The sequence below is a fragment of the Spermophilus citellus genome, assembly GCF_964194105.1.
Source record: "Spermophilus citellus genome assembly, chromosome: 13".
Taxonomy (NCBI): Eukaryota; Metazoa; Chordata; class Mammalia; order Rodentia; family Sciuridae; genus Spermophilus; species Spermophilus citellus.
The window spans coordinates 111,041,395-111,059,792 of record NC_138193.1 but is presented as its reverse complement, the minus strand read 5'-3'; the positions used below and the strand labels follow the sequence as shown (position 1 = coordinate 111,059,792).

Genomic DNA, 18,398 nt, shown 5'->3' with positions numbered 1-18,398 from the left:
TATTTTGAAATCAAATAAATCTTATAACCAAAATAATGATTTTTGGTTAGAAATTCCATTTTTTTTAAAAAAAAAGGAGAAAAGAGTATAAAAGTGATAAGGAAATAACAAAAAGCATATTCAATAATTCAGTAGGCAAATTCTTAATAGAAACTAAATATATTACTTTTCAAATACAAAAAATAACTCAAATGATATATTTTAATATTTACCATGCATTCTTACTTAAAATTTACCTGTTATAAGCAAAAAACAGATCACTTTGGCATATTGATTTTATAAAGAAGAATTTACTTTTTAAAATATTTTCTAATTTGGGGACTGGGGTTATGGCTAGGTGGTAGAGCGCTTGCCTCACATGTTTAGGCCCTGGGGTCGATATTCAGCACCACAAATAAATAAGCAAATAGAGTGAAGGTGTTGTATCCATCTACAACTATACAAAATATTTTTTAAAATTTTCTAAATTGTAAAGTGCAATGTAGCAAATGTTAATTTAAACTGTTAAATATAAACTTCAAAATGTGAACAAATTAGAATTTCTCCAGGTATAAATAAGCAACAAAATATTAAAATTATTTTTGGGTAAATGTTTCATTTTATATTGTAAGTAGATTAAAATTGTACTCTGAAATGTTACCAGCTTTGGTAAATTTATTAAATGAGCTTAAAATTGATTAGGCAGAAATGAATGCCATGCAAAGGCTGAAAGCAACTGTTAAAATACATCCGAGGTACCAAAACAAGCAGAGGTTTGTTAACAGCCAAGCATGAAGAGGCCAGTGACTGCTTTTAATAGTCTAGTAAGGAGAGAAGGAGAGCTCACTCAGAGTTGCTGTACCTGTCTCTGTCTGTTAAACCCAGAGTCACTCGGCTTTAAGGAAGGAATAAAACAGAGTGAAGGACACGAGGACAACATCACAACCACAAGCACTGTGAACCCAGGCAGCACCCTTGGCATGCCTCATATTTCCCCTTCACTTTGAACAAACCACCCCGACAGCATCACAGAGCAGATGATGCATACATGCGCGCACATGTGTGCGCGCGTACCCACACACACTTATTTTCATCAACATGCACTTGGTAATTTTAAAGTTATAAAATTTCTCAAAATTTTTTTTCTATTTTCTATTATTTTTCTATTTAAAATTCATATTTTCTATTATTAATCATGTACCATATAGTCAAAAAGAAAACTGGGAAATTAAATCTGCTATAAAAAGTCAATATTCCTCCTATATATAAGCTTAGAAATTAAAAACATTTAATAAAAGGGCTTATTTAGCTTATTATATGATTAACTTATAAAATGAAATATCATGTGGATAAGATCAAACCATGTTATATGCATATAAGAATATGCCACAATGAAATCCTTTATTGTGTATGATTAAAATATACTAAAAAGTAATTTTTAATTGCCAAAAGAAAACCCAAAACAAATATCTAGCTGCATTGTAGTTAATTGTCAGAGAAACACTTTTAAATGGAGGTTTGTTTCATTGGGTATGTAGATCATAACAGATGACCTATAACACCATATCAAAAGAAAGGCCTTAAGAGTCTCACAGTCCAAGAAATCACAAATGTGATGGAGAGAACCCACATACTATGATTAACATAGTATTAGATACATGAATTTTTTAAAATTCTAATTCAAAGCAAATAACAACTGCTGTTAATTTTTTCTATATGTATTTAATTGGTGGAAAGTACTCTTGGTATGTTTAAAACAGTCTAAAGATGATGACAATATTTTTCATTTACAACATCACTTTAGTAAAACAACAGTCAGGAGTTCTGCTGGTCTAATGTCAGATGTCTTTCTTTTAACATAATATCTGGAACTCATCATGAGAATCCCATTTTTACATTTATATTATCAAGCTGATTATAAATAAAATTTCAAAAAGTGACTATCTATGGATATTTGCAAAAATGTCATAAAAGGAGTGCTAATGAAATTATGCTTCACTATAACATACTCAAATCACAAGAGAATGCTACTCTTAACTTAGTTGGAAAATGTACTCTCCAAAGTAACTGAGAAATAATAATCTTGTCAAAGTTGACAGATAAAGTTTAGTACATTCCAAGGGAAATATTTTTTAAAACACAGGTACTACACAATTACAATGAATATGATTTGTTATTTTTTAAACTTTTACATGTACTCTCAGCTATAAATGGTAACATTACTGTAATATTTCTGGTGAATTTAATTGAAGTTTATCAATTGTTTAGGAAAAAGGTTTCTTAATTGAAATCTGACAGGAAAGACTTTGAAGCAGGAAGTAAATATACTTTTTGCTACACTTTAATAAAGGAAAAAATGAACTGAAATTATTCAAATGAAAACTCGTTTCTAAAAGTGTGAATGATGCCCATGTTGGTTTTGCCACCAGCTCCCAGGACCCCTGTCCAGAGCACCTGGTCTAAGTAAAACCTATTGTCCCAACTCCTTACTCACAGCATCTTTAACTTTCTTATCCAAGTCTTCTCCTGAACAATGAGAGACATCTTGATTTGGACACATACTTTGAAAACAGGATGTAAGTTCTAAGCCAGTGGTGGAAATATGAATTGTCTACAAGTGAGCCCCATCTTTTTTTACTTGGTCACTCCATGAAATGGATCCTGTTTAATGAAAATCAAGACCTTCATTTTTAATGCCTTTATTAAACAATAGTTTTCTTCAATCTCTGCATGTAAGAGCACAGTGGAAGCTGTGTTATTGTATTAAAGCTGCATTTGTAATTCTGAAGTTCTTTATGTTTAAATTTGGTGCTATTTATTGTCATGCTTTTTCAACAAGGCATAAAGTGATCTAAAGATGTCTCAAAATGTCAAGAAGGCAAGAAAGAATGACTTCTTAATATTGCTAACTCCCTTGGGGGCCTTCAAGGCCTCAGCCAGCCGTAGAGGGCAGGACTTCTAGCAGTTGTGTTACCTGCTGTACCCTGGCTGGCAGTGCCTTGCATGCTCAATTAATGTGTGCTGAACAATGAATGACCACACAGGCACTGCGGTACTCCAGGCTCCGTGAGTCAGGGAAGGGTAAAAGGATAAAAAATGCCATGTTATTCCTTCCTTTGAAAAATGTTTGTCAGTGAAATGCTGTTACCACAGGAGCAGCAAACTCTAAGTCACTGCCATGGGGGAATGGGAGAGAGACCTGGCCCAACCCAGCCTTCCTAAGCTGTCACAAAATGATCTCAGTGCCACTACAGCTGACCCTTGAGCAATAAGGGGATTAAGGACACTGACTCCACACACCGTCAAAAATTCAGAGAATTTCTGACTCCCCCAAAACTTAACCGCCAATAGCCTGCTGTTGACTGGAGGCTTACCAATGACGGCTGATTAATACATTTTGGTTGCTGTATGGATTACATACATACATGAGCACCTTGTGTCTGTCCAGTCACCTTGGTAAGCAGCTGACTGGACAGACAACTGCTCACACCAAGCTGGCCAGCATCCCACAGTATTTTAAGCAGAGTGTCCCAACACTTGAGCTCCTGACAAGAGCAACAGGAGATTGCTACAAAATTATTGCAGTAAGTATTACGGTTAATTTTACGTAGTTATGATTTTATACTGCGTCTTTTTTTTATATTTCTCTCATTGTAAATGCACCATGGATAGTCTTGGTATGCATAAGTTTGAATAAATTTTAACTATAATAGATTTGTATATATTTTGTGGAAGTAAATGATAAAATAGACTTATCTATGCATACTTTATGTATTCATGATACACCATATTTTCTTAATTTTTCAATATTTCTAGATTACAGTTTGTAAAGGTTTTTCAAAGTGTTGCAAATCCCAATGAGCACATAAATGGACCCACATAGTCCAAATCTGTGTTGTTCAGAGTCAACTGTAATTATCAGTGAAAACTGCACTAAAGAGGCTAAACACACCAAGTAAAATTTCCCTGAAAAGCTTTCAAAATTTTAAAGTACAGTCATACATGTGTAACATTTCAGTCAACATGGGACCTCATATTATTGGTTGATCCCATGATGTTGTACCATCTGGTGATGTCATAGCTGTTCTAGTTTGTATAAGTACATTCTAGGCTGTTTTACACTACAACAAAATTGCCTATTACTGCAATATTCAGAGCAAACTGCTCTCATTAAGTGATGCATGACTAAGTATTAAAAAAAAAAACCTAGAAATTCTTCTAAATTCTAAGAACACAAACCAAATTACATCTTTTGAGTCTAAGAAGTAATAACAAGTAAACTGTCTTGAGTGTACCTAGATTGACTGGAGTTATTTGTACACTGCTCCCACTACTGAGACAAAGGTTATTTAATCTGAAACTTTTTAGTTCTGAGTCTTTAAAGCTCTGTGGAGTTTGGCTTTGGAGTAGTTGTAATAATAATAATGTACTTAAAAGTATGCTAAAGCTGAGTAACTCTTAACTGAGACCTAAGAGGAAGGTGGGCTTTTTCTAGATTAAAAAAGTTGAGAATCAGAGAGGTGAATAAACTTGTCCAAGGCTAAGAGTTCATCATCAGCATCTATTTAACTCAAAGACCAAAGCCCTTCTTCACCCACAACAGAAATAGGGGCAAAGCAGGCAGCAGGGTGCTGGAGAACAACAGGCTGGGACATGGGACATGCTCATTCTGGCCCTTAATCTGGTACTCCCCTCCTGTACCTCTAGCTGAGCCTCACAGGGTTCAACTGTGATGGAGTCATTTACCCTTGACTTCAGGTTATTAGCTGTCCCTGAGGAAACCTCAGGAGGAAAGGCAAGTACAGGTGGGGCCAGAAGTCTGCTCTCCCTGATTTTATGAACTAGAGTTCTGATGAGACTTCATTTCTAAAAAAGGCTTCTCTGCCTAAAAGGTGAAAATAACTGGTTCTTTTCAGCTCTAATATTCTGGAGAGCATACCTTAGGTCTAATATTTTCCCCATTTTTTCAAGATTTGGCACTTAATTTTTCTCAGTCATAAAATTCTAGGAAAAATATAGCAAGCATGGAAGCGTATATTTGAAATCCTCACCTTTGAGAAACACTTGCATATGTCTACATTTAAGTCCTTGGCTAGGCTTCACAAGGTATAATCTAAACTATGTCATATGAGAAAACCCAATTGTTTTCATAAGAATATGCTTTATAATGGCTTATCAGAAACTCTTTGTGGTTAAAAAAAAAAAAAAAAAAAGATGGGTCTACCTCTATTTGAAAAGACCAGAGCCGGCTAATACTTTTTGGTCTGTGAGCAGCCCTCCCCCATCAATAGCACATGCTGGGGATAGCTGACCATGTGGACATGGTGTCCATACTGTTGCCTAAGACAGAACTGGAAAGCCTTAGGAGCAGAAGGACTAAATATTTTTGCACTGAGAAGCCTTTTGGTCCCCAACAATGTTCCCACATACAAGTTCTTCACATTTCCACCACTGTTTTCAATATACCTTTGAACTACATGTCTACTTTTTACGAGTTTTTTTTACAAAACACATTTTACACGTTATTGTCATTGTTAATTTCTTAAAAGCAAAGAAAGCGTGGTAAGTACCTAATCCGACTATGTCAGTTACAAAACTATCTTTTACTATTATAAAAACAACAAATAGTTTGGTTATTTTACTAAACAAAGGCACTAAATACAGGCAGAGTACCTTTACACTTTGTTACTGGGCTTCTAACCATGTCTTAGATACTGTATTATTTTACCTTCCCAAAAACTCATTTTAATTTTGCCTAATGCTCCTTTTCTACTGACACTTCTGATTACCAGTGTGCCCCTATACTTTTTGGCATGGTAATAGCTACTGTTTCAGCATATCTGTGCCATTAAGTCTATCAAATTCTTCACAGTCACTTATTTTCATCAAAAAATTGCTGAGGAATTTTAGCTCAGAGAATTGCACTGCATGCATGAAACTCTGTATTAAAGGCTCTCGTACAAAACAAAAACCCACTCTTGCATACAGCAGTGATGATCCATGGATTTAAGATTCCCTAAGCATCCAAAGAGAACTATTATGGTTTGCTACATCTATCATTTGGGGATAATTGAAGTTACTCAAACACTTGAGCTGAAATGTTAATGACTTAAGAATCGTCAACCCCTAAAAGCAAACAAAATGGTTCTTCTTCTCTCTTACTGACATAAACTCAAAGGAAAATAAAGTTTAAAAAACTATTGCCTACCCAAATGCATGCTTTAAGTCAAAAATTGCTGATAACATTAGGATGCAATATTTCACCCTCTGACTCAAAGTACTATGTCACATTTCAGCATAGTTTTAGATTAAATTGATCATATTTACTTGGGATAATATATTCTGTAAATAAAACAATAAAAGTTATTTCCTCTACAAAGTTTTTGCTTGTTAGTAAGAACCTGCCTTAAGGGGAGGTTTGAGTAACTTCCTTTACATCCTGAACCAGCTGTGCATTTGTCTGGAAATTTTATTTTAATAAACAGAAAGAAAATTAGTACTGCACAAAGACTTAAGACTACCTGTGGACACACAGGTTAAGAGACTCTATTACCTATGGATGCCCACATTGAGAATATGCATTTTAGGTGCATACTATCTGGTTCATGTCTTCTTATAGTCTCAAAGGTGATTTTAGATATTTTCAAAACTCTTCTACATGTGCATTACCAGCTATATTCTTCATAAAAACAATCAAAGGTAAAAACAGAGTTCAACACTAAGAAACCAACACCTGAATGCTTCTGATGGCTGCTGGGAAAAACTTATGGGAGAATAAAAATCCTCATCCCATGCCAGTGATAAAAGGGAAAAGCAGGAGGAAGAAAAGGGTAAATATCAGCTTTTGAATTAATTCATGAGCTGTAATTATTAGTATTCAGCTATTCTGCACTAGCTGCCATCACACAAATGCAGAGTTAGTGAACTGCTGCCGTGGCGATTAAGATGTCATTACTGCTGCAGAAGCAATGAGATGCTAGGTTCCACACCACAAGACTACTCCATTACCCTCGAGGAGTCTGTGGGTGAAGGAAGCCCCTCAGCAGCATCCTCCTTGATAACTTCCTAACAACATAAAACAGGAAAGCATGGGTGAAACGGTGCAGAGATAAGCCAGACTCTGATGAATGAACATGATGTTAAAATAATAATACATACAACATTGAATCATTTCTATGACTAGATTTTCCCTTCATGACATTTTAAAATTTAATTTAAATTATATTAACAGGGAGTTTGTTTTTACTTGTTACTTAAACTAGTTTATCATCAGGAACTCCTAATATATTAGGCAAAAATGTATTTTGTTTTGGATTCATTAGATTCAATAGTACCTTTGAGCAATTTCTCCTTATCCTGTTTAGTTTGTGACATTAGACTGAAATGTTTTCATTGCCTGAATCTATGTTTTTCATGGTGCTAATACATAATTATGCAGATATCACATATGTATAGCCTTCAAAAAATATTAGAAATTATTAGAGGTAAAGATTTAGTTTTAAAATTTTTGGTAACAAACATTAGTTTACAAGCCAGAAATCTCTGGTTGTAAAAAACTTAACATTAATCACTGAGATTGCTAGTCATTTTCCTTCTACAGATTTTACCAGAAACAAAAACAAAATACATTTTGTGTTAGTAATATCTTACATTTCTTAAAACTATTTATAAAATAAGTTGCACTCTTTTACTCTGGAAAGGAAAAAAACCCAATTTATAGTGCTATCTATGTTTATTATGAGATTAATATTTTAGTTACCCTTTTACATACTTACTAGGCCATTGTTCTGATCTCTGGGCAAATTCGTTTTTACTGATGGACGTGAGATGAGATGGTGGGAACTGCCAGGGTAATACCTTGGCGTGTAAAGGTATGGGGCAAAGAATGGCTATGGAAAAACATGTAACAAAAAAGGGCATGAACAATTATAGAAATAAAAGTGTAATGAGAGTTATCAAATGAAACTAACCAAACACAACTCCAAAACTTTTAGTGCAAGTGACAAAAGAACAAAAATGCCTCCCTCATATTCTGTAAGATATAAAACCAAAATTTAAGACATTTTTTACATTTTATATTATTCATTTAATTATAAGCGTTTTTAAAGAAAGCAACTGAATTTTTGTACCTTACAGTTTCGACATGTTTAACGTGTACAGACTTGTCAAGTGACAAGTTCAAAGTGATTACATATATTAAGTCAATGTCTTTTTAAAAAGCAGACTGGTATCTTATTAGAATACTATTACTTACAAAAAAAAAAAAAAAAAAGATTAGCTCAAATAAGACCCAGAAAAGTCTGGATCATATGAGAACACTCCAGTATGAAATTCAGGAATAGCATCACTCCAAGTTCCTGGAGCTTCCTTATATCCTAACCATCCTGGAGTGTGCTCTATTTCTAAATAAGAAATTATATTTCTTAAAAATAGGTGGAGAATCCTGTTTACATGAAACCCAGAACTACAGCATTTACTTTTAATCAGCTTCACATATCAGATTATCTGGGCAAAACTACAATTCACTCGGATGTTACACTAATATAGCATCTTCTCCCACCTTCTTTACCTCTGATGGTTTAAGAGAATTATTCTGTTTTTAACTTTGAGATTAAAAACCTCAAATAACTATAACAATAACTACTAAACCTAAAAAGAAAATTAAATGTTTTAAAAATAATATTATTAAAGCATTATCATATTATTGTTATTGTTTAAGTTAGTAAATATAAGAAATTGGCCTAAATGATCTGATAATTTTTTAAAATAAACTTCTTGGTCTCAAAACTTCAAATGGTATTAATTGAATGAGTTTCTGTAAAATTATAGCCAATTTTAAGAATGTGATTAAAAATCTGCATTTGACATTGCCTATTACATGTTAAATTTTACAAGGAAAAATACACTATAAAATGCTATTGTTCTACCTTTGTCTCTTTGTCCATATGAAAAAAGAAATAACATTCCTAGGGTAATTAGGTATTCTGTTCATAAAGAATACCTAATTCTTTATGAACAGAATACCTAATTACTAATATGGCCAACAGTTTTTAAAAATTGAAAATTTAATTTAAATTCTGAAAGTCCTTTTTTGCCACATTTATTTTAAACTTCTCTTTCTTCTTAGCTCCTATTACATTTATTTAGCTAGGCAGTTGAAGTCTGTGAATACTAGCCCCTATATTTTCTTGAATTCGACAAAATAGGAAGATAACAAAAATAAGGAATTGCGATGGATCTTAGAGTACAGTCCAGGAAACATAATTCTATGGTTCATGCTCCATTTTCTGGTAGGAAATATTAGTGTTTAATGTCATTAACATGAGAATAGATAAGCTGTAGGCTGAGCCCACTAAACCTCACAGTATTTTAACACCATTGATAATTAATTATACTCTCATCTTCTCATTTAAAAATTGCATATTTATATTAAGTATATAAGACAATTTGAAATAAAACTAAAAACAGGCTATAGTGGTATTAATTGGCGATTACACCTGAGTCTTACAAACAGTATTTTCCCATTATTATCTCACATTTCAAAGGTATAAATCTTAGTAAGTAGAGGTATAACAAACTACTATAGGAATTTAAGTTTATCATTGTTGTAAATGCTAGAATGAATTATACAAGATATACCAAAGGAACATTTGTTTATAAACAAAAAGAAATACATTCCTTTAGAGCACAGAATAGTCACTGCTGTAGTATACACTTTCTTATCAAGAAAATAAATAAAAAGCATCTCTAATATTCAGACTCTTTTGAGATCTGTAATATGCTAAACTCCAAAGTTCTGCTGATTTTTAAAAACATATATTTTACATTTAAACCTCAGTTTCCTATTTTAAAGCCAATGTACAGTTTCAAAACAATAATAGAATCCACAAGAAGAAAAGTCCTGAGATTTTCCTGAAACAAATTCTTAAAAGCAAAGATACCACTGTGTCCTTACCCTGTTGTAGAAGGGATGCTGAGGGCCCGTCATGCCGCTGTAATAGCTGCTGTGAGGTTGTGGTGATACCACCCCACCTGCAAATGGCCCGTTGAAGGAAGTAGAGGAAGAGCAGACAGATGGGGGCTGACTGTAGCCAGAGGGTGCCCGAGGAGGAGCTTCATGTAGTGGAAGTGGAGGGTATGCAAGTCCTCCTATATTGATCTGCTCTCTCGCAGCACGGACATCTGAAAGATTCCACCATATTCCAGAAAGCCAAAGAAAACAGGGTAGTAGTTATTAGTCCAATCACCATTCCAGCTTTCTTTACTAGACAGAAACATGGCTATATCACTCTTGTCAGGGATTCCAACAGGAAATAGAAATCTTGAATGTCGTACTGATCTTTCAGTTAAAAAAGCTCAATTAATGTTTATAAAAAGTTTTTCACCATTTGAAAAGTCACCAACATATGGATTCTGTTCTTAAGTTATCAAGCCTGCTAATTCTTCTTTTTAAAGATTTTTTAAGATATGTTAACAATTTTTATAATGCATGAAGTATTACCAACTGTAATAACCCAGATTCATCTAGTATCAACACAAAGTTAAATAAGACTACAGGTTTGTAGAATCAACCCTGTCCAAACAAAAGATTCCATAGACCCAAACACACATTTTACATCAGGCTTATGACTAATACCTATAAAAATTGCAGTAGTAGTTTATTTTTAATTGCCACATAATAAATGTACACATTTATGGGGTACACTATGCTACTCTAATACATGTATCTATTGTGTGGGATATTAGCATATCCATCACACCTCAAACATTCATCATATCTCTGTGGTAAGACCATACAAAATCTCCTCTTCTAGGTATTTTGAAATAAATATTAAGTTATGGTTAACTATAGGCACCCTGCTACTGTGTGATCAAAGTCAGAACTTATTCTTCCTACTTCGCTGTACCTTCGTACTCACCACATCTCTTCCAGTCCCTTTCTCCTTATCCTCCCAGGCTCTGGTAAGCACTGTTGACTCTACTTCTCTATGAAAACAGTTCTCCAGATTACACATGTGTGGGACCAAGCAGTGTTTGTCTTTCTGTATCTGGCTTACTTCCTTACATAGCGTACTAATTTAATTCCTGGAATACTCAAGGATAAGCCAGCAGAGCAGAAAGTGTGTTTCAATAAAGTTGTGGTATATATGTGTATATGTACACAGTGGTACCCCAAGAACTTCTTCTATTTCAAAATCTTAATGTTATGATCCTCAAGTATACAAATTTAAGTTAGAAACTTAAAAGTAATAGAAAGATTTCCTTAATCTTCTGGAGAGAGCCCTTTTAGGAACAGAAGACTGGTGACAGGAAATGATAATGGATTCACATCTAAATGTCACAACCATATGTGAATAAAAATCTGATTCCAAAGTTCCAAAGTAAGAATTTGGGGAGGAGATTATAATAAAGTAAGTTGAAACATTTTCTTAACATTCCCAAAAGAATAAGACTCCTAGTCCTTAATGGCAGTAATTCTCCTGTGTGATGCTTGGTTCAAATTTCTTGTTTTTTCATGAAGCAAAAGAAACTTATATGGCAACATAGAAACAGGGAAACATCTGAGGACCTTAGGGAAGAAAAATTAAATGTAGTATCAACACCCACCTGCAATAATCTCCCGTAATTTGGGATCTAAGTTTACAGTGCAAGGCAGAAATGTCTTTACATCTCGAGCCACAAGAACTGGGGTCCTTGAAGACAAAAATACTTCGAAATTTCTTATATCTCCATCAATTTCAAGCAGTGGTTCAACATCTTTAGTTGTTGGAATATTCTTTGATATTCTTCAAATAAGAAATAAATGAAAATTTTCATTAATGTCATTATAAGAAACAAATACTGTACAAATTAAAAACTTGTTACTTATACAACTAACACATTACACACTTGTTCTTATTTAAAATTGTTTTTTAAAGAAACCCAAAAAGTGGTATAGTTACAAAATTACTAAGGTAACAATGACTGAGGTCAGAACCATGTTGTCTTTAGCCAAAGGCAGACTTGACAGGGAAACACAGGTAGAACAGTAACACATGAGCCAGGTATGCCACACACTAGTGGCTACCTCTCAGGGATGACAAAATAAGTTATTGGTGTACAGATGAGGACATAGGCCTCTGACACAGGAGAGGGAGTCGTGGCTCTGAAACTCATGATTTTTAAATAGACAATCACTGTTCTTCGCTTTGCAGAATTTTTTTTTCTTTTTCCCCCCTAGTACTAGGAATTGAACCCAGGACCCTGTGCATACTAGGCAAGTGCTCAAGCATTGAACTACACACTCCAGCCCCCAAACAAAGAACTTTTAAATAAATTAGACAAACTGGAAAAATGTTAGCACAGGTTTTTCTTAAACAAAAAGATGATTTTATTTTCTATTGTAAAAGTATATATGCTTACTATATAAGCATTAATATGAGAGAAATACAGAAAAGTGAACTGGGAAAAAAACACATTTATCAATCAGACACAGTAACTGTTAATAAAATGTATTAGTCTTTTATTAAGTAGAAGTTTGTGGAGAGTTGAGTTCACACAGAAAGTAAACAATGTTGTATGAGATAGAGATTCTTGAAAGTAAAACAAGTAACACTTGTTCATTAAAAATACTTATTACACATTCTACATCAAACTGCGTGAAACGTTGCTTTTGTAGGTTCAAATGGTGACAAACAGATAACTCTGCAGGGTCCACCCAGCAGATGCCAGGCAGCAGGCTGATCTGAGGCTACACTGGAAAATGCACCAGAGAGACAGAGATGAAAAAAAAAAAAAAAAGGAGAGAGGGGCTGAGACAGAAAGGTGGATGAGGAGAACTGGAAACATCCCCAACATTCACCAATGGGAGAATGGATAAACGATGGTATATTCATACAACAGAACACATCCCAGCAATAAAAAGGAGTGAACCATCGATACACACAACAGCATGGGTAAATCTCATTAAATGATGCTGAGTAAAAGAATCCAGCCAATAAAGAATGCATAGTTGTTTGTTTTCATTTATATTAAAGTAGCAAGTATAAACCAATCCATAGCAAGCAGGTCAAGGTCCTTGTGAAGTTGGGGATGAGGGAGGCAGGTGGGTGACAGAAAGGGATTACAAAGTACCAGTAGGAAACTTCTAGAAATGATGGATTTGTCCACTTTCCTGACGGATGATGGTGATTTTGTGAATAAATAAAAATATTAAGCTAGTAAAACTATACTATTTATTTGTTTGTTTTTGCAGAACTGGGGATTAAACCCAGGAGTGCTTCACCACTGAATTTTGAAACTGCAATTATAAAATGGCAGTTTGCCATGTATCAATTGTACCTCAAAAAACTGTTTCAAAATCACTGGCACTATCTTCAAAGATACTCATTTCCCAATCAAGAATATGAACTGCTAGGCTGTATTAAATGAGTACAATTTCAGAGGAGCAGTAAGGTTTTCATGCCCAGGCTGGGGTTGTGGCTCAATGGTAGGGTGTTTGCCTAAGCATGTGAGGCACTGGGTTCGATCTTAGGCACCACATAAAAATAAATACATAAATTAAAGGTATTGTGACAATCTACAACTAAAAAAGTTTTTTAAAAAAGATCTTCATTCCCTTCAAAAATGAAATGGGAATCTTCCTTAAATAATTGTAACAGTTATACTATTTCTTTGGAATCAGCACATTACCACTCAGACCCAGTACTCGGAAAGAAGCCAAATATTAAAAGTCATTTAAGGAAAAATCTAGAGAACAAAATTAGCAAACGAAAGAATAGGGTGCTGCTGAGAAAATAAAGACAGTAATTCTGTCTTAATGAATTTCAAGAAGTCCTTCTGTAGACATACATACCTGCATGAAACAGAAAAAGTTTTCTGAAATGGGATTACTTTTAATAAAGTAAAATGGCATTCAAACTGATTATTAGATAAACTTAAAGTGGATGGAAAACCCAAAGATTGACTGCAGAAGCATCATTTGCAAAAGTGACCAAAGTATACCAGAACGTAAATAGTTAAAAGGTAGTTCACTTATTTCAGAAGTTTAACCCACAGGGGGTGGGTGGGGGGAGAGACTAGGACTAGAAAGATTTAGATAAAAACACACAGCTGACAAGTCACATGAAACAAATTAACTGCATTTAAATGCCAGCGCTGTTTAGGCCTGAAAGCGAACAGTGTTCTCAATGCCATGAACAATGGTACTGCTCACAAGCCAGCTACTACTGCCGGGTTCCAGATTGAAGTCTCTCTTCTAACCTTCTGAGCTCAATGCATTAAACTCTTCAGCTAAAAGAGATATTTATGTAAATTATAATCTTTTGGCAGAGGGCCATCAAAATCATATGGGCCTTTATTTTTTAGATGTTTTTCTAAAGGTTAACATTTAAAGAATTTAAGTAACTTCACTTTTCAATTAAAAATAAATTTAAATTTCCATTATTATGAATCATGTGAACTACAGTTGCCAGCAGTTAAACAGCCCACAGAAAGCATTTAAAAACTTGGGCATCAATGAGCTCCTGGTAAGTTTAAATGCAATTTCTTTCTATGCCACCAATGGAGCAGCACTTGTTAATGCCAACATCAATGTAAGTTAAAGCATTTTAATTACAAATGACAGTGATTTGTAGAAGTCCTTATTAATTTCTTGCAGAATTTACATAAACCATTCAGATCACTTCCATCCAAAATGAAGATTAAAATATGTGGAAAAAAATTCTATTTGAAAAATATAAGTAGGTTCTTAGAGCATAATTTATGAAGAAGGTATTGTTTATCATACTTTTTCTGAAGAAAACTGCCTAGTAACGTCATTAGTTAAAAGGAAGTTAAAATTTAAGATAAATTTTTTAATCTCTATTTTTGTGTGTGTGTGTGTGCTTAGGAACCAAACCCAGAGCCTCACACTTCTGGGCAAGCAGTCCACCAGGAGCTAAACCCCAGCCAATTTTTCTTTAAAAATTCTTAAATGCCTTAGAATTTTATGACCTTGAAACAAATTTAATTTCTAGTAGACTCTCAAATACCTTCTACCATGGATTGCCCACTTATTCAATACCCTCTATGCCATAAATAATGGAGATTCTGGGAGACGGATGGAACACACAGATAGAAAACAGCCACTGAGCACTATAGTTGAAGGGTCAGGAATAAACAGGAACATGAAATTCACTTGGATGACTACTGCTATCTCTGGAAATACAACCAAAACCCCTAGACTCCTCAGGAGCTAACTATCCACCCCCCACCCACCCCCATTTTCACCCAGTTAATACCCTGTATATCCTGTATATCAGCAAAACTTGCCCCTCATCAGGTTGGTCTTCTGAGAGCAGCACATACTCCTCTACTACAGGCCCAGAGCACATATATTTCCTGCATATTACATATCACAACTGGAACTGAACATTCACTAGTAGAATTATCTTCTTAATGTCCATATCCTTCTCCAAACTATAAGTTCTATCAAAGCTGGGAACAAGTTTGGTTTGTTCACCATGGTATGAAAACTGTCACAACACTGTTGTTCAATAAATATTGGAAGAGTAAATAAATTACGCACAAAAAAATATGTTCTTCTTAAAGAATTCTATTCTTTCAGAATGAAATGATTTTCACTTGTATCTTTTCTGATACTGACATAGCCTTGTGCTTGGGAAAGTGCAGGTTGATCCATTTTGAGTTAATTTTTGCACATAGTGTGAGTTGAGGGTTCAATTTCATTTCTTCTTATGTGTGGAAATTTAATTGTGCCAGCACCATTTGTTGAAGAGACATTCTTTCTAATGAAGGAAGTGACACTCTTGTCATTTGTCAAAACTTGATTGGCCATAGATGTTTGGGTTTATTTCCGGACTCTCAGTTCCATTTGGTCTCTATGTCTCTCCAGTGACAGTGTTTTGATTATTACAGCTTGGAAATGAGTTTGAAACTGGGAAGTGTGAGCCTTACAGTTTTGTTCTTTTTCAAGACTCTTTCAGTTATTTGAGTTATACCTTGCAGCTCCATATGAATTTAAGTATCAGCTTTTCATTTCTGCAAAAAAGGCTACTGGAAGTCTGATAGAGATTGTGTTGAATCTGTAAATTACTTTGGGTAGTACTGACATTCTATCATTTAGTTTTCCTATTCATAAACATAGAATGTCTTCCTATTTACCTAGGTCTTCTTTAATTTTAGTGATTTTGTGTGCATGTGGTTCCAAGGATCAAACTCAGGACCTTGTGCGTGATAGGCAAATGCTCTACCACTGAGCACCGCCAGCCCTTTAGTATTGCTTTCTAGTTTTTGGGGTATATGTCTTTAATCTCCTGGGTTAAATTTTTTTAAATATTTATTTATTTTTAGTTGTAGTTGGACACAATACCTTTATTTCGTTTATTTATTTTTATGTGGTGGTAAGGATCGAACCCAGGACCCCTCATGTATGAGGTGAGCGCTCTGCTGCTGAGCCACAACCCCAGCCCCTCCTGGGTTAAATTTATTCCTAGGCACTTTATTTTTTAAGATGTTATTATAAATAGAAATTCTCTTTCAGATTGTTCACTGCAAGTGAACAGAAATACAATTGTTTTTTGTATTGATCTGTACTCTGTACATTTTGCTGAATTTATTAGTTCTTATGGGATTTCCTTTGGATAGCATTACGTCATCTATGATTAGAAACGGTTTTACTACTTCCTATCCAAGCTGATAGGAATCCTCTCATTTATTTTTCCTATCTAATTGCTCTGGATAGAACTTTAGTACAATGTTGCATACAGTGGATGAAGAGAGGGTATCTTAATGAGTTCAGGCTGTTACTACAGAATACCACACAGGTGTCTCAAACAGCAGACATTTCTCACAGTTCTGGAGAACTGGGAAGTCTGAGATTAGGATGCCAAATGGCCCAGTTTTGATGTGGGCCTCTTCTTGGTTTGCAAAGAACTAAGTCTCTCCTCTTGCTGTGTCTTCACATAGATGAATGTGGCTCTCTTGGTGTCTTTTTAGTAAGAGCACAAATCCCATCAGGAGCTTTCCACCCCACTAACCTCACCAAAACCTAATTGCTGCCCAAAGGCCCAACTCCAAACACCACACATTGAGGTTAGGGCTTCACAAATGAGTTCTGGTGTGACACAAACGTTCAGTCCACACACAGCTGGCATCCTTGTCTTGTTCCTGTTTTCAGGGATGAGCTATCAGGTGGTTTGGTTTTTTTTTTTGTTTTTTGTTTTTTTTTTTTTTTGGTTTTGGTTTTGTATGTGTTTGGAGTGGGTGTGGTGTGTGGTGCTGGGGTTTAAACCCAGGGCAACCCAAACACTTTACCAACTGAGCTATATCCCCAGCCCAGCTATAAGTTTTTCACCACTGTGCTTTTCATAAATGCTCTTTATGAAAAGTCTCGTTCTATTACTAGTTTCCTGAGTATTTTTTTAAATTTTTTTTTTTTTGAGAGAGAGAGAGAGAGAGAGAGAGAGAGAACTCTTTAATATTTATTTTTTAGTTTTCGGCAGACACAACATCTTTGTATGTGGTGCTGAGGATTGAACCGGGCCGCACGCATGCCAGGCAAGCGCGCTATCGCTTGAGCCACATCCCCAGCCCTCCTGAGTATTTTTGATTAACATACTGGATGTTGTCAAATGCCTTTTCTGCATTAACTGAGCATCTCTTGTAATCCTTTTTATTTCCTTAAGGGTGGCAGTAATGTCCCAATTGCTAACTTTAATTATTTTTTATTGATTTTTTTAAAATACATGACAGTGGAATGCATTACAATTCTTATTACACACATATAGCACAATTTTCATATCTCTGGTTGTATATAAAATATGTTAACACCAATTTGTGTCTTCATACATTTACTTGGATAATGATGTTTATCACATTCCACCATCATTGGTAATCCCCTGCCCCCGCCCTTTGCCTCCCACCATTCTGCCCTAACTAGAATTCATTTATTCCTCCCATGTGCTAACTTTAATTATTATCTTGCCCTTTTTTTTCTTCATCAGCCTAATAAGAGATTGCCAACTTTATTTTCTTTTTCCCTTCCTCCCCCCCCCCCCCCCCCCCCCCCCCCCCCCCCCCCCCGTCGAGCTAGGGATTGAACTCACATTCATGCTAGGCAAATGTTTACCACTGAGCAATATCCAAGCCAACATTTTTTTCTTAAAATAGACTTTTAAAAATTTCCTCTAATGTGAATTTTTTTCTTCAATGTGTTGTAAATTTCAGCAAACAAAACCACTTAGGATTGTTTTTACTGCCTACATCATTGAGCATCTCTACTAGTGTGGTAAAAAAAGTTCAGATATTCATATTTTGAATGTACTTGCTATGATTTCTTTGATTAGCATTATTTTATTTAAGAGTTAGGCTGTGGGGCTAGGGTTGTGGCTCAGCAGTAGAGCACTCGCCTACCAAGTGCAAGGCCCTGTGTTCGATCC

The 18,398-nt window shown here is 34.9% G+C and overlaps 1 protein-coding gene across 11 annotated transcripts in view; it reads right to left on the bottom strand.

The window, feature by feature from the left end:
- Positions 1-18,398, bottom strand: part of KIDINS220 (kinase D interacting substrate 220) — a gene marked incomplete at its 3' end in the record, with an annotated part of 101,941 nt that overhangs the window by 15,956 nt on the left and 67,587 nt on the right. For 4 of the 11 annotated variants that reach the window (XR_014018435.1, XM_081263855.1, XM_081263859.1 and 1 more), the window contains 5 exons: positions 11,587-11,765; positions 9,935-10,161; positions 7,755-7,868; positions 6,988-7,044; positions 842-874 (listed from right to left, as the gene is read on the bottom strand). Coding sequence is in view for 10 of the 11 variants with exons in the window: in XM_081263855.1 (XP_081119981.1) it covers positions 842-874; positions 6,988-7,044; positions 7,755-7,868; positions 9,935-10,161; positions 11,587-11,765 (610 nt within the window). The remainder of the gene's footprint in view (positions 1-841; positions 875-6,987; positions 7,045-7,754; positions 7,869-9,934; positions 10,162-11,586; positions 11,766-18,398) is intronic. The other 7 variants (XM_081263860.1, XM_081263861.1, XM_081263863.1 and 4 more) reach the window with 4 other exon arrangements.